Source organism: Coffea arabica, chromosome 5c (assembly GCF_036785885.1).
Source record: "Coffea arabica cultivar ET-39 chromosome 5c, Coffea Arabica ET-39 HiFi, whole genome shotgun sequence".
Taxonomy (NCBI): domain Eukaryota; kingdom Viridiplantae; phylum Streptophyta; class Magnoliopsida; order Gentianales; family Rubiaceae; genus Coffea; species Coffea arabica.
In genome coordinates this window covers 48874132-48890757 of record NC_092319.1, presented here as the reverse complement: position 1 = coordinate 48890757, position 16626 = coordinate 48874132, and the positions used below count along the sequence as shown (strand labels likewise).

The following is a 16626-nucleotide window of genomic DNA, read 5'->3' as shown; positions in this document are numbered from 1 at the left end:
CTCTTTTCTGAAGACTTTTTTTTTTTTTTTTTTTTACATTTGACATCTTCAATCTTGCCCTCTATAGGTATGCAGTAAACCTTGCACTGCACGTGGTCAGTCCACGTTAAGACAATATTGGAACGAGATTGATTAATTTACTTCTCCTTTGCCTCGCCTCTCACTTCTCCAAAGTTCCAACTTGAAGGGGGGGGGGGGGAATGCGAAATTGTGGATTCAACAAAAACAGTTGAGGATTAGATATCTGGCTCTCTCGTTCGTCTGCAACATATGAATTTGTGGCTTGAAGTAAATCCTTGTCCTCCGAATTAAGGTGTTTCAATAACTCCGAGTAGAAAGAAGGATGAATTGGGTGGCACTGGAAAAGGGGGTGCAAGCGAGAGATTTCTATTTCGATACCTCCCACTTCAAGGGAAAAAAAAAAAAAAACAATTAGGGATGGTATTGTGATTATTCCTTTGTACCGTGGTCTGCCCGAGATATAAGCTAGTAAAGAGGCCCGTAAACATAAGGACTCATCAAAGGGAGTCGTTGTTGTGGACTTGTGGGGATTCTTTTTTCTTTTTTTTTTTTTGTAAAAGAGAATTGTGCACAATTTCAAGCCCTTGCAGTTGAAGGTCGGGAGTGGTAAAGAAAGGTGTGTAATTATTCAGTGAAATAGTGCCCAGATCCAGCTCACGACTATTAAATTTTAAGCCTTCTCTTGAACCGAAAGTTGATAAAAAAAAGAAAAAGAAAAAATGTATATCCAGAGAACTTAGGTTAGGTGCCGTTACGAGCAACATTAACTTAATTCTAATAATGTCCCTAGCCCCTTCAAATTCTCACTTGCCCCTTTAAATTCTTCTAAAATATCAAGCGGGGGGGAGTCGGTGATCATTTATCCACCATAAAGACAAAAATGACGTGACAGAGATTTTAAGGGGACCCTGATGTCTCTCTCGTACTAATTGGTTTTGTGTATTCATTTGGTTAGTTCTTTGTCTCTGTCAAATTAGTTGCTTTATTACCGATACATGGTCTGTAAATGTTAATGCGGGATTTCGATAAACGGAAAAAAAATTATTAAAAAAAAAAAACTCCATTTGGTGGATTCCTTTTGTTTTATACTATTATTTTATTTCTTTAAACACAAAAAATTGTGAAACGCTCTTGAAGCATGAGGGTTCCCTCGAGAAAAAAAAAAGAAAGAAAATCAATTTGAAAAATGTAAAGGTGAGGTGGTACCGTGTTTAGATCGAAGGATGATGAATAACATTTGCTTGAACCAAAAATTGAGTACGATGGCATCAAAGCAGTAGCTGAGGCCAATAGACAGATGATCTGAAATTAGAAGAATTTTCGTTGCATAAAGTCGCTTACGAATCCAATGAGCCAATACACAAGAAAGAGGCGGTGAATGTGATTGCTGTAATATTCTACTAGCAACTAGCTATATATCTATATATATATATATATATGCGTATCCCTTAAACATAAGTTTGTTTACCGGTAAACTGAAAACCTCGTATCTTGCTTGGTGTGTGTGTGTGTGTATATATATATATATATATATAGAGAGAGAGAGAGAGAGAGAGAGAGAGAGAGACTATGACAAAATGCGTAACCATCATGTCTTGAAGAAAGAAAATAGAGAGTAGTAGTGTATTATTAGATTTATTTTGTCTTTTATGAAGCCCGCATATACCTACTATGACTAATATTTATGTATATATACAATACCTTCCTATTTGTCTTGGCACCTCTTCGCTGAGATTTTACTACTTTGATAACACATCTTTTCTAACTTCGTCGTTGATCGGCACCGTTCCCATTCCCTCTCTCTCCCTCAGGGTTAAGAGCAAGAACGAATTTTGCAAGTTAGGTAATTTGCTGAAGCAAATATACACAGTGGTAATAAATGCTCTTGAAACACAAGAGAGGTAAAAAACGGTGGACTTGTGAAAATGTCAAGTCCAGTAAGTGCAGCTTTTCTATGCTTGCACTCCAAATTTATGAAGGGACAGGACACTCGCCATTTTGCTTTGATGAAGGAAGGGCAATAAGGTCAAGGCCGCCCAACACAATAGAGAGACTGCATGCGCGATTTCTCCACTGCAATTTTCTTCTTTACTGCTGCTCTCTCTCAATTTGTTTGCAACATGTATATCACATCGAGTCGATCGGTATACAATTATTTCCGGTTTATATATAGCACTATAATAATGGTTAACTCGGAGGAGCTTAAATATTCTATTTTAAGACGCATGAATTACATTCATATATTTTCTAGGTCATGTTATGTTTAGATGTTGTTTAATTAATCCTGTATTTTGGAGTAATTCTTTTACTCCTCCGTTTGTCATAGGGTTGCAATTGCATATGAGCTGAACGGCTCAGTTTGGTCAGACAATCAGCTCGTCGACTTGTTGTTATTGAACGAGTTCGAATCAATTTCGAGTTGCTTGATTAGTCAAACAAGTCGAGTTTTGATTTATTAAGTTTGAGAGCTCGACGAGGCGTTGTTATTATCGAGGAGTACGCATTTTATATATTTTTTAATTAGTAGGGGTGCGTATTATAGTCGTGGGTTATCTGCTGCGGCCCTAAAAACGCACTCATCCTACTTTGGGCGTCCAGCGTATAAAGCATTAAAGTCCAGCCGCGTATATTCTCTGCGCCAATTAATTAATTAACGGTGACACTCAGGATTATAGAACCGTATTATTGTTATTGTTGTTGCCAGCTGCTGCGTCTGTAGAGAACACCAGAGAATTTCATCAGCCCCAGCTCCCGCTCGTTCCCCGACTGTACAGCTTGAGGCCTCCTTTCGTTTGGCTAGGGACTGAATTAGGAAGTATATTATCTATAATTCAACTTTGGATTATAATATATTCTACTCTTCTTGATCCCATATTGCATTTTGGTTGTCTTTCAATATTATTTTTCATGAATTTTTTTTAATTAAAGAAAAAGAATAGTTAAAATCCTTAAATTGGGACAAATACGTAAATATTGCTTGGCATTTCCATCATATCCACCTTTCATACTCAAATTACCAACTTAAATCAAAGGGATCCCATGATTTGACAACATAAAAGTTGGTTTTAAACAAGTAAATGTGGTCCCCGGATTATTCGTATCTTTCCTTGATAACATAATACTGCAAATTTTGTTGAAAAAGAAGCGAAACTGCAAGATACTCTTTGTCATGTTACTCCTATATATATGAACCAGGCATCAGGCAAAAATGATTTGTCCTTGGAACCTGAAGGGTTTTCCCCATTTTTCACTCTCACTGCTATCATTTTAATCGTATAATTCTTATTTATTAGACTATATAATAAATCAAATGGTGAAAACTGTTTCGAAAAATGAAGCTGGGCACCTTCATTTTTTGTCTTTTTTTTTTTTTTGCGTCTGATCCCAAGTAAGATGAACTTAAATGCTTGCAAATGGCTACATCAATGAGGTTGGATTTTGAGACTATCAATGACGTTCAGTGTCTGATCAAGGTTCAAGAAAGCATGAGCAGAAGTCAAGGACGGGCGGCTAAATTTTGTACACAGCAAAAGAGTTGAGCAGCAAAAAGGCTTGCTTGCTTGTGACATTAATCAAACAACTCCCATAGACAAATAAGAAAGCACGCAAAGTACGTACATACATACCTATATATATATATAATAGTAGTAGTAGTAGTTTTGTAGCTGATACTGGGCAAAATTGTGCACGTATATATATGAGTAAAAATTGCGGTCATAGGCAGCTGAAGATGATCAGTGAAGAAAGACTTGTATTGTCACAAAGTAGAGTACTTTGTTTCTTTCCTGCTGCGGGTGCAAAATGCTTTGGGAGTGATCAGGTGTGAGGTATTGCAGGTTCCTAACCCACGTGAGTAAGGCAGTCATTTTTCCAATATATAGTCCTATCTGCAAACCTATCTATCTATCTGGGGATTGAAATGAAAAGCAAACGCTATAGATATCCAGGCAGAATCCAACTATGAGACAAATACGGAAAACTAGAGAGTACGTGTGTGTGTGTGTGTGGTTACGAAAGAACATATAAATACTAAATAAAGAGAAGAAGGTCGGGGGGTGGTGGGTGGGATCGTGGCATGTAACTTTCGACACATTTAAGGCTTTGCGTGTGGATTGCTTGCTGTAGAGTATAGATAGTTGTTGTTGGGTGTGGAAAACTGTCCAACAGGGCCAAGTCAAGTGGCTGGTGTTTAAGGTTTTACTGGAATTTAGATGAGTGGAGACAAATGAGAATACAATTATATAACATTTTAAAAATTAAAATGAAAAAAAGAGGCCATCAATAAATCATAATTACTCACCAGGCAAATATTGAATGAAAAAAATGAAATGCTTTTAGCTAGCAATAATGGTTTTGCTTGACACACAGCTGAACTTGTATGTTTGACCCCGGAAAGCCCTGAGGTTCTCTGAATTCAAAGAAACCTTTTATTATTCGGTTTCGACGGTTATCTTTCTTTTTCTTTTCTTTTTTTCTATAAAGAACTCGCAACCAGGGATGTACGCGAGCCGAGTTACTCACGAGTAATTCGGCTCGACGGCTTGGCTCGCGTTCGAGTAGTTCGATTGGCGTTCGAGTCGAGTTTCTAGTCTCAAATTTTTGGCTCGCGGCTTGTCGAGTAGCTCGTCGAGCCGGACTATTTAAATGATATATTTATAATTTAAATAATATATATATTATAATTATAAAATGACTATTATGGATATAGGTTATACGGAATTTACAATATACTCTTCTTTATAATAAAATTTTATAAGGATAAAAAGTAATAACATAATTATAAAATACCTAAAAAGAAAAAAGTCTAAAAAATGCCTCATTTTTTTGGTCGAGTCGAGTCAAAAAACTTGATTAGACTTGGCTTGATAAGGCTTGACTAAGGGTCGAGCCTTATCGAGTCGAGTTTCGAGCTTAGAGCGAGTACATCGAGTCAAGTTTCGAGTATCAATTTTTTTGACTCGATCGAGTTCGAGCCGAGCTCAAGCCTAAAAATATATGAGTCGAGTCGAGCTCCAGTATAGCACTATTCGAGCTTGACTCGACTCGATTACATCCCTACCCGTAGCTGCTATCATCCGAGAGAGAGAGGAGGAAAGAGAGTACGCGCGGCACTGATTAATTATTATGTTTCCTTTCACAGTACATGTGTTATCCCGAGGGAGGGAGGATGATGAATCGATGACTTCACTTCATAGAAAGTGTAATGACCAGCAGCTAGCAATGCATTCCCAGTTACTTGACACTAGCTATGCCTGCCATCTTTTTGGCTTTCCCAAATACTAATTCCTCCATCTTCAGATTTCTGCTTCGCCAAAGCCCTTCAGCCCTTGGACCACCGCTTGAGCTCAACTGTACCACACACACTAACTAGTTTAATTTGACCTCCTCTTTCGGAAGGTGATCTTCTGATCGATCTTATTATCTTGCTGGTCGTTCTCTCTGCTAACATTCAATTGTGTTAAGTAGATTTAGAGGTACGCAGTCCAAATTAATGATCGGATGCTTATCTATTTATTTTTCTTGTTCAAAGAAGGCTCCTCCGCGTCTCACCAAGAGCAAGAGAAAAGGAATGGTTGAAAATATTTTATGCTCATTTAGCTAATGCAAGTGAGTTGGTTTTCAAGAACAAATTTTTTTATAGAGCATTCTCCACCTCTTGATGAGCAACAAGAAGATGATGCAGATCAAAGGGGAGGTGGAGATCAAAATATTAGCGGTGCCCCAGCTGAAGATGGTTATAATTGGAGAAAATATGGCCAGAAACAAGTAAAAGGAAGTGAATATCCACGGAGTTATTACAAGTGCACGCATCCAAATTGCCCGGTCAAGAAAAAAGTGGAAAGATCACAAGAGGGTCACATTACAGAGATCATCTACAAGGGGGCACATAATCATCCAAAACCTCCGCCCAACCGCAGATCTGCTCTTGGATCCTCCAACGCACTTAGTGACTTGCAGGTAGAGAATAGTGAGCAAGTTGCAATGGGTGCCGATGGCAATCCTGGATGGACAACCATGCAAAAAGGAAATTTTGACTGGAGGCATGACAATCTTGAGGAGACATCATCTGCCGCATTGGGTCCAGAATATGGCAACGGAACTACCTCTTTACAGGCTCAGAATGGCAGCCAACTTGAATCAGGAGATGGAGTAGATGGATCTTCTACTTTTTCAAATGATGAAGATGATGAGGACCGTGGAACACATGGCAGTGTTTCATTAGGCTATGACGAAGGAGATGAGTCAGAGTCCAAAAGAAGGTTCTTTCATTTCCTCTGTCTTACTAATTAAATGACGAGCCTGAGTTTATACTAGATTTCTATTGCAAGATTCAATGACATTCTTATGTCTATGAAACTTATCAAAGGCTGCATACAATGAACTTGTTACTATTTTAGGAAAATTGAGAGTTATGCAAGTGACATGAGTGGGGCCACCAGAGCCATCAGGGAGCCTAGGGTGGTTGTCCAAACCACCAGTGAGGTGGATATCCTCGACGATGGGTACCGCTGGCGCAAGTATGGGCAAAAAGTTGTGAAAGGAAACCCTAATCCAAGGTTCACTTTCTTCTTCTTAGCTGTAGATTAATATAGGAGCAGACAAAGAGTGGTAATACCGCAGAGCTGACCCCAGAAGTGGTGTTATGTCAATTTTTTAATGCAGGAGTTACTACAAATGCACGAGTGCAGGATGCACAGTCAGGAAACATGTGGAGAGGGCCTCACACGACCTGAAATCAGTTATAACTACGTATGAAGGGAAGCACAATCATGACGTTCCTGCAGCTCGAAACAGCAGTCATGTTAATTCTGGGATTTCCGGCACCCTTCCTGCCCAAGCTGGTGCTGCTGTTCAAAGTCATGTGCACAGGCCTGAGCCCTCACAACTTCATAACAGCATGGCGCAATTTGAAAGGCCTCCTCTTGGTTCATTTGCCTTGCCTGGGAGGCCCCCTCTAGGGCCTACTCATAGCTTTGGTTTTGGAATGAACCAACAGGGATTACCCAATATGACATTGGCTGGATTGGGTCCTCCGAATCAAGGCAAAATACCTGCTCTCCCAGTTCATCCGTATCTAGGGCAGCCCCGCCCAATGAATGAAATGGGTCATTTGCTTCCCAAAGGAGAACCTAAGATGGAGCCGATGTCAGATCCTGGGTTGAACCTCTCCAATGGCTCATCGGTTTATCACATGAGTAGGTTGCCCCTCGGACGATAGATGTACATGTTAACGAGTTTTTTGGCTTACCTTCAGGAGAAAGGAAGTAGAAATATTGACCTTACAAGAAGTAACTTATGGGGAGTTCTTTTTTTTTTTTTTTTTTCTGGTATATCATATAGCGCCGCGTCCTATGTTCATTCTTTTCAATGTGGAAACTATGTATATCTCAGCATTACAGTAAATTTGTTGGATTTATCACACCATCCAGTATAAAGTTAATACTCGCTCAGAAACTCTTCGCAGCCTACGCTGGTGCCTCGCTAATAAATCGTACTGTTTTTACCCTCAAGGGTGATCAGCCCCTTATGATGGAATTCTCTCAAATTTCAACAATGATTTTTTATGTTTTGCGAAAGTCATTTTAACAGCTGGGTTCAAAGTCGAAGTATATTCGCTAATAAATCATACTGTTGTTACCCTCAAGGGTGATCAGCCCCTTATGATGGAATTCTCCCAAATTTCAACAATGATTTTTTATGTTTTGTGAAAGTCATTTTAACAGCTGGGTTCAAAGTCAAAGTATATTTTAGAACGTCCACGGCAAAGCAAAGTCTTGATGAAGTAGTCACGTCAACAGCTTAGGATTAGGGAATCAACATGTGAAACTTTCAACTTCCCCCAAAAATTAATTTCGTGATTTTTTCAGTATATTTATTATCGAACCAGTATCTGGTGGACTTAACCACTGGGCCTTCAACTCAGTGGGCATCACCTACTTGGTGGGGTAGGAGGCAAGGGAACCTTGCCTTCCCCTGCCTCCCACCAAAAATATCACATTTCAGTGGCTTGTCTCCAAAAAATTCAGGCAGATGTGCTGTGCATCCGTCTGCTCCGATGGTGGTTCAGTCCCCTCCGACTTATCTCTGAGCCTCCTTAGGCCCATCCCCTTCCCTTTAGTATAGGATAGATTAGGTTTATCGTCTCCGGCAAAAAAAAAAAAAAAAAAATATCTGATGGACTCTACAAAACTAGTGGAAGGAGTCCAAGGGCAAGGATCCTCCCAAGAATCTTGTGCCAATATCCTGCGACGGAACGTCATTCCCAGCGCTGACTAATGGGCAGTTTCGGGAACTTATTTCACCAGTCGGTGGAAAATGAAGCAGCCCAACTCCATTTCCTTTTTCGGAAAAACGATGTAGCAGTATAATTTGCATCAGAATCTTTTTATATGCCTTCCTGTCTTCCAAACAGTGACGATCAACTTGTATTTTATGCTTTTAATTCGTAATACAATTACATTTCTGGATACATCCATTAAGGACAACCAGACTCAATTGTCCCGAGATGAAGCGACAGAGAATTGCATGTCTGCCACCACCGTCTGAAGCCAAAACTCAGAAAGAAAATAGGCTCTGTATCTTGAGTTGCACTTGGGCATTTGGCGGAACATGCTCTAACAGCCATCAGCACCATGGCATCAATAGTTGGCCATTTCCAATCACTGATTGTTTTCTAGTGTCTGCTGACCAACTGATCTCCGCCGATCTATCTCATCTCTATGAAAGCCCAAGAAATCAAAATACAACGTAAGAAAAAACACAAGCAATGGTGAAGTTTAAACATTCTTTTAGACATTTGGAAAGAGAAAATTTGGAAAAATCCCACCCTATAACCCCATTAAAGAGGGAGAAGTAGCAGTAAGAAACCATTAAATCGCAATTTAACCACTCTAGGATAGACTTAAATCACCATTTAAAAGAAAGATTGGCATAGCTCGTTAGTATTTCAACCTTTCCAACTTTATTTTAAGTCAGAGCTGTTTAAGAACAAATAAAAAAGAAAAATGTCTGCCCCACATGATCCTATTGACTAATAATGTGAATGCAAGCCGAGGAGAGATGTCACAATTTTGTAAACACAACAAAAAAGAACAAAATGTTTTGACTCCCATTTTGACGTAATGAGATGTTTCTCTGGTAAGTATTATGCAAGACTAGAACAAAAGGTAAAACCAAGCCAAAAAAGTGTTGCTATAATAAAATAAACTTGCACCTGAGAGCATTTTGGATTGAATCGTACAAAAGAACAGCCAGAACTCTCCGCTTTCTTTCTTTCTGGAAGTCTGCTCCACGTTTGACCACAGGCAATTGCTTAATTCCCTTGGCCTCCATTAGCTGCTTTGCTATTGACAGGTCAGTATCTGGATAACAGGTTAGAAGTCCACAATGCCTTCCACGGTAGCTTATTCCTCGGGTGCATATAGAAGAAACTGAACATGTATTCACCTGCAAAAAAATCAATCATGACACTGTAACACACACATACAGAGAGACACACAGGACGGGGCAGGTTGGTCATCATCTCCCACAAGCAGAAAACTAACTGAGAAAAGGACAGACTGACATTTCATACAGGCACACACATACACATGCACGCACCAAATAATTGTTTCACAGTACCAATTCACTTCACATACATCTTGAAGTGATGAATTACTGTTGGAAGCATCACCAGAATTCTTGAAGAGAAACCGCTTAATGTCACCGTAAGTTAAAATTCCTTCCAAATAATTTTCAGCATCAACAATAAGGACACAATTCTGCTGACCATCGTGCATACATTTCAAAGCTTCTTTAATAGTTTGGTTCGGAGGGACCTTCGGAAAGTCATTTGACATGGCCTGAGATACCTGATTGCAGCAAGAAATGCATTTGGTGACATTTAGCACAATTGGTAGATGCTTTGAGAAAGCTTTGCTTCAAGCAAAATCAGATAAACAAAGATACAAAACATGAAAAATCTGGTTCTTCTCAAGTTTAAAAAAAAAAATACACCTTCAGATCCTCCAGAAGAAATTCACCATCCATTCCAGCACAATTACTGGGATTTCCAACAACAGAAAGTTCCATTTCTTTTCCTTCGTCAGTTTGCCTCCAACTTCCTTCCTCATTTTTGTCTTCATTAGGTGAGATAACTGAATAATTTCTTGCCAAAGACTTTGAATCTGATAGCTCTGTGTCTTTAGATTCATTTGTCACAGAGGGCACCCATATAGCCAATCCAACGGCCCCCTAAATAGATGAATTTAACTACTAGATGAGAAAGCAAGCAATGATGACAAAATCAAATCACATTACAAGGCACTAATTACTCCAGTGGCAAGGATTAGCATTAGTCATCAACCAGAAAAGCACGCATTACCATCACAAACTTATCCACTTTGAAGCAACAAAACAGAGTTCGCGAATAATTGCCACTTTGTCACGTTTTATCTTCATAAAAGGTAGAGGAATTGATTCTGCGATTCCAGAACAAAAAGAACACATCCAGAAGACTTTGTTGTTGATCTAGAACACTAATATTGTATACCAACTTCCCAACTTACTTTTTTTTGTCACATTCATGAGTAGAAGGTGCACATCACAAGTGCCATCAGAATCCTACATTGGTTATCTTAAAATGTCATAGGAGGACCACAATAGTGAAAATCTGGATTTATGCAAGCATTGTCATGTGGGATGAACAAAAACTCAGTTCTGTCGCTCTTAATGAAGGAACTTTGAGCATGTTATTCACACAATTCTAGTGTTTGAGGGCCATAACTATCAAGAAGTTGGAAAATATGAAAAATTATCAGAAGGCTACAGAACTGGAATAAAGCACGACCTAATTTTCATTTTTCATTTCTTGGAGTTTAAACTCCAATATTAGCCTCTAAACTAAGGGTTACAAACTCCCAGAAATTTCAGAAAATTAGATCATGAACAAAAAAGTAGGAACTATAAGACAAGTAGACTGCATGAAGAAACTGGATCCAGGCTTATTTCTTAAAGCACACATTGAAAGAATTTCCATTGCGACTTGCAAACTACTAAGACTTTACCATGAGAGGAAGCAATATTCGGTAATCTTTTGTCAATTCAAACAGTAGAAGAATTGAAGTCAAAGGCACTGAACAAACTGAAGCTAGTGTAGCAGCCATTCCAACCTACATTATTATGAACCATGCAAATGATTAAATAAGCAATGAACTGTCAAATTTCACAGAAAAAAAGGGTCATATCTTAAATTAGTGTGTGGCAATAATAGCAAAATATACCAATGCATATGCTTGCGATTGGGCAATAGCAGCATTTCCTGGCATAGCTGAATTGATTAGCTCCCCAGCCGAACCTCCAAAAACAGCACCCACAGCTGCACCGATCATTAAGCTTGGTGCATACAAGCCACCAACAAGGTGAGAACCTTTACAAAGAGCAGTTGCCACAACTTTTGCAGCAGATAATTGTGCTAAAAGCCAAATACCAGGTGCTGAAGCAGTCTTCCCAGTATGCAGAATTTCATCAACATTAGTGAAACCCCAATAAAGTATTCCAGGGTATCTAAGAGCTATAATCCCAGCTCCTAAACCTCCAATAGCAGGGCAAACGACATCAGGGATTCCAAATCTATCTTTCATGAACTGAAATGCTTTAGTGAACCAAGCAACCAAGTAAGTGAGAGCCACACTTACTACTCCACAAAGCATTCCCAATATAAGGTATAATGGTAGCTCTGCAGAGGAAAAGTTTACACATTTTAAGGTTCAGAGACACTTAGCACTCAGACAAAATGACAGCAATAAGCTACATGAAACAAAAAACACAGTCACTCCTTTAAACCACCACTGTCAATACTTTTCTTGGAGGTGGTTTTAATGTGGATTACACTTTAACAGAGGCAAGAATCAATAATCGAGTAAAAAGAACATACTTCGAGATATAAAAGGCTAAAAACCCTTATCCCAGTGCATCTTATCTAATTATAACAACTTAAACTAGAATTAGATCAAATACCAGCAGCAGATTTCAATTCATACGTGGGCACTGTGAAAGCTTGTTTCTCTCCAAGAACAGCATTTGATACTGTGGATGAGATAACAGACGCCAAGATTATCATTGCAGTTGTAAATGGAGGAGAATTTTCTGCACGAAGAGGCCTTAAAACAGTTTCAATAGCAAAGAAACAGCCTGCAACTGGTGCATTGAAACCTACAGGACAAGAAAGGGAAAAAAATGATCTCATCACTGGAGGGAGAACTGAGGAAGAGGTTTTAATCATCAACAATCATGTCAATAGACAGTACGCCATTTTTAATATTTTAATACCTAGTCTTTTGTGGCAATCAGAATTAACTTGTGAATTTGGAGGGAAGAAAGGAAAAAAGTAACGTAATCACATAGAAGATTTCCCTAATCCTGCAACCCACCCCCTGCAACACTCAAGGAACAGCATTACTCTCTCTTCAAATGAACTAAAATCGTAGACATCCTCTATCTCTAGTCAAATTTTACTGCCCGAGCACTAGTCAAATTATCATTGGTTCCACGAACTATTGGTTCCCCACAACCAAAAACATTGCAGTATCCCACCTGGCTAGCATACAGCATCTCCTACTAAACTCAACCTCAAACCTTTGCCACAGCGGTATATTAACTCACAACTGATCTGTTAGACATCCATAAACCAAAGTAAAAATGTGACGAGAAATCATGAAGTTAATTGGTACCTATTCAAAAAATTAGCTATTTGCCCAGCCTGATTTAGTTATTTGTGCATGTAGGACTGACCTAAGAGAGATTGAGAATCAATAAACCATATTGATGCATCCAGTGTTAATAACCATTAGACAAACAAAGAACTGGAAGATACAACCTTTTTTTTTCTCCTAAAAAAGCATAGATAGTAAGTGTGCCATAATTCTCATAAAACACATAGAAGGCATAATATTCTAGAGAAGAGAGATTCTCCAAATATCTTGCAATGAAGGCAAAATATCAGAGCAACAGAGACAGCATACCTGAAGAGATTCCAGCGGCAGCACCAGCAGCTACAAGAGCTATTCTCCTTTCCTTGTTGTTCTCCATCATTACTGAGCAACCATAAGCACATGATTTTCCAATATCTACGCTGGGGCCTTCAGGACCTAAAGAACACCCAGTGCCCAAAGTTATGGCTGCTTGGAGGGCTTTTACTGTCGGGAATATTCCGGCAAGAACATCAAATCCCTGTCCCTGAGAAGTGGACTGCTGTATTTGACCCAATATGTCAAGTAAACCATGCAGCATGCCAACAATTACTCCACCCAAGACCGGTATCAATAGTATTCGATGCCAAGTATCAGCTAGTCTCTGTAAACGTAGCCATGCAGCACCCTCATTAGGAGTGCCAGCCCATGCCCACTCATGAATCACATGCACCTACACAATGTCCCCCAATATCACCATCATAGAAGCAACACAACACAATATCCTTAGATGGAAGCATTGGACCTTTGAAATGAAATCAAGCAAGCATTGGCAAACTGGAACTCAAAATCAGGTAAGAAAATAGCATTGGATAAAAGAGAAAAGTACACTGCAAGGTTACATCATAACTTTGGCAGCCTGCTCGTCCACATGCATACATAAAACAACCAGGTAGGATACGAGTACAAATTAAGTTTTGACTAATTGTCAGGATTATAAACACGACATAAAACAGAAATATTTTACAAATCGCACCTAATTTTCATTACATAAAGGTTGAGCATATGCAGCAACTTAACATAGACAGAGACCTTATTTCCAATTTTTTCAAACCATGCCACCCGAATTCATATCAAATTCAGCTCAACAACACTACTTCTTCATTCCACATTATTGAAAAGAAACATCAGATCCAGATCAAACCAAAACATCCAATTTTGCGTAACAAATTCAACAATTCACAAAATTTTGCTTATGTGGAACAATTTTTTTTAAGGAGAAGATTTTTCCAACTAACCCCACGGTTAAAGGCGGCAACACAAAGACCAGTAGCTAAACCAAGAAGGCATCCAATAAGCAGCAACGCCCACTCAGGCGGAGCGAAATCGCCGAGCATTTCCTCCTCACCGGCATCACCACTTACACCGGGATCCGAATGCGAATGAGAGTGAACCGAATTCTGCTGTAGCTGGTGGTGGCGGCTACCGTCGAAAGACCGCCGATTAAAACTAATAAATCTGCGATTAGAAAAGCCTCGATCCAAACGCTTTAATAGATCTTTAATGCCTTTATTACCGCTCCGGGGAGTTGGCTGAGCTTCTAAATCGTCTTCCGAAGCCGATGAATTGGAGCGCAATAGTACGTTGCGGTCGCCGTACTCGCTTCCTGACATATTCCACTCCTCGCCGATTCACTTCTCACATCGCCATTCATATATTTTGAATACTACGATTTATGCTGCTTTGCTGCTCCGTATTATTATTAGTATTAAACTAATTAACTGGAATTAAAGACGAATCTTGTTCAGTGGATTGAAGAAATGTAGAGGAGGCTTTGGGATAGGAGTAATTAATTGAAGTCATTTATTTTCTCTCGTTTCAGGACTTGTATTTTTTTCATTCTTTTCAGTTTTCCTTTTTGTTGACTTTGATGCTACTTAGTTTCGATATTGAACAATTTCTACTCTTTCTTTTTCCCTTTTTTTTTTCGGTCAGACTGGATTATTACTTATATTAGGGATGGGGCAAGAATTTATGATTAGAGGCGTGCATCCTGAAGAGAGTTAAAAAATTTTAACGTGATAGTAAAAAAAAAAAAAAAAATTAAGAGCGGATTTGGATTGGAGGAAAATTAAAAGCTCGTTTTTGGACTGGAGTTTTCAAAGTTTTTATGGAAAAAAAAAATTAATGTTGTGATGTAAGCAAAATGATTGAAAAATATGACACATATATATGTTAAAATTTTTTCTTAAAAAACTTGCGATTTAAACAAGCCAACCTCTCAAAATTAATTTGCCATGATGTTTGATTTGGCTTGAGAAATGTTATTTTGATATGTGTGTGTGTTGTCAAAAAATTAATGTGTATCGCATTTAGTTTGATATTTTATTTAAGTTAATAAAAAAATGTATTTAAAAATTTTTAAATACGTGTCCTTATGATTTGGTGAGCGAATCTTTTATTGAAATGAGTTTTTTTTAATTATTGAAATTAGTTGGCCAACTAGAACTACTAATAAGACAAGTTATGTTTGGGTTTCAAAGATTTCAGATGGTCAGGTTTTCTTTTCATTTTTGTTTTTTTGGATTTTAAAACGGGGGATAAGGAAAATTTGACGGTTAAAATGACAAAAGCCAATGACAGAGGGCAGGATGACAGCTACCGGCAATTTGCAAAACTGGGATACTGTAAATTTTTGCCGCTATTCCCCTCGCCAAATCCCCCGCCCCCGCACCCCACCCACAAAACAACACCAATCCCACGGGGAAAAAAAAAAGGTACGGTATGATTTTCTGACCATTCCGGATTTGTCGGCTAATTGATCCGAATATTGGTGTATAAAAAAAAACTCAGACACTTGTGGGTCTGACAGGTTGGACGTATAAATCTATGGGTGCCGGGCTGTGCCAAAAAATTTTTTTTTTTTTTAAGTTGACACATGGGTGCCGGGCTGACACAGCCCGGCACCTGACAAAACTGTGCATAGCTGGCTGCCGGGCACTCTCTGCCCGGCAGCCAGTGAAATTATTTAAAAAAAAAAATTCGGCCAGTACGCTAGATTATTAAATGTGTCATTAAATTCGGTACTTCAAGTACTACTTGTTGAGCTTTGATTCAAATTATGTCAAACATTTTACAATTGTTATCAAAACTGAGTTTTGGGACAAAGTGGTGTATTTTGGACATGTAATGGACCAAATTATTATTTTAAGAGTAAGAGACGTAAAAAGGTACAAAACAAATAAAGGTATTATGATTGTTATAATCAGAATTTTAATCATAATACCTGATTATAACCGAATTCGGCCAGTAGTTGTTATAATTTGTCACTTTATGTTAGTGAATTGTTGATAAATATTTTATGTTATTGTTATAATATGTTATTAATTAAATATTTAATTTATTGTTGAAGCAATTGTAAACAGATAATGTAATTTACGTATGTTTGCTAATATTAGTTAGTGAAGCACGGTACACGCTTAGTTGAATTAGTTTAGTGATTGAATTAGTTTAAGTCGATTAATTAGTTGTTTAAATTTGTTTAATAAATGTATTTAAAGTGATTGATTAAATGAATGTAAATCTATAATAAATGCAGTACATAAAATTGGAATCATTAGCATAGTTTAATATCGAAATTAGTATTATTGGTTCAATGCAATTCACTTTATTATGCAAGTTAGTTGATAATTAGTCCACGGTATTTAGTATATGATTAGTTTAATTAGTTTTGTGATTTAATTAGATTAATTAGTTGCTTTTTAATTAGTTGAATGAATTAAATTTAATAGGTTCGATTAAATGAATTTAGATGTATTTGTCGAGGCATGTATTGAGTTTTGCTTATGATAGCTATTTAGTGGGGATAATTTAAGTATTTGAAATAATTGCTACATTTAATACATTAAATGCATAAATATAATGTAATTAGGTTAGC

The 16626-nt window shown here is 38.1% G+C and overlaps 2 protein-coding genes across 6 annotated transcripts; one reads left to right on the top strand and one right to left on the bottom strand.

Moving 5' to 3' along the window:
- Positions 1-5622: 5622 nt before the first annotated feature.
- On the top strand, positions 5623-7441 carry LOC140004329 (probable WRKY transcription factor 2). The gene is made up of 3 exons (XM_072050160.1): positions 5623-6281; positions 6420-6578; positions 6685-7441. Exons 1-3 carry the CDS (start codon positions 5623-5625, stop codon positions 7238-7240), a joined length of 1374 nt encoding a protein of 457 aa, XP_071906261.1. The 3' UTR covers positions 7241-7441.
- A 938-nt stretch (positions 7442-8379) lies between these two features.
- Positions 8380-14658, bottom strand: LOC140007902 (chloride channel protein CLC-f-like). 5 transcript variants are annotated; one of them, XM_072051559.1, is made up of 9 exons: positions 13988-14652; positions 13023-13422; positions 12019-12213; positions 11283-11737; positions 11067-11171; positions 10018-10254; positions 9660-9872; positions 9236-9468; positions 8380-8739 (listed from the first exon to the last, which is right to left on the bottom strand). In XM_072051559.1, exons 1-9 carry the CDS (start codon positions 14360-14362, stop codon positions 8682-8684), a joined length of 2271 nt encoding a protein of 756 aa, XP_071907660.1. In that variant the 5' UTR covers positions 14363-14652; the 3' UTR covers positions 8380-8681. The 5 variants fall into 5 exon arrangements, with proteins under 5 accessions (XP_071907660.1, XP_071907661.1, XP_071907663.1 ...); XM_072051560.1 differs by lacking the exon at positions 11067-11171 and having other exon boundaries at positions 13988-14654; XM_072051562.1 differs by lacking the exon at positions 12019-12213 and having other exon boundaries at positions 13988-14653.
- Positions 14659-16626: the final 1968 nt, after the last annotated feature.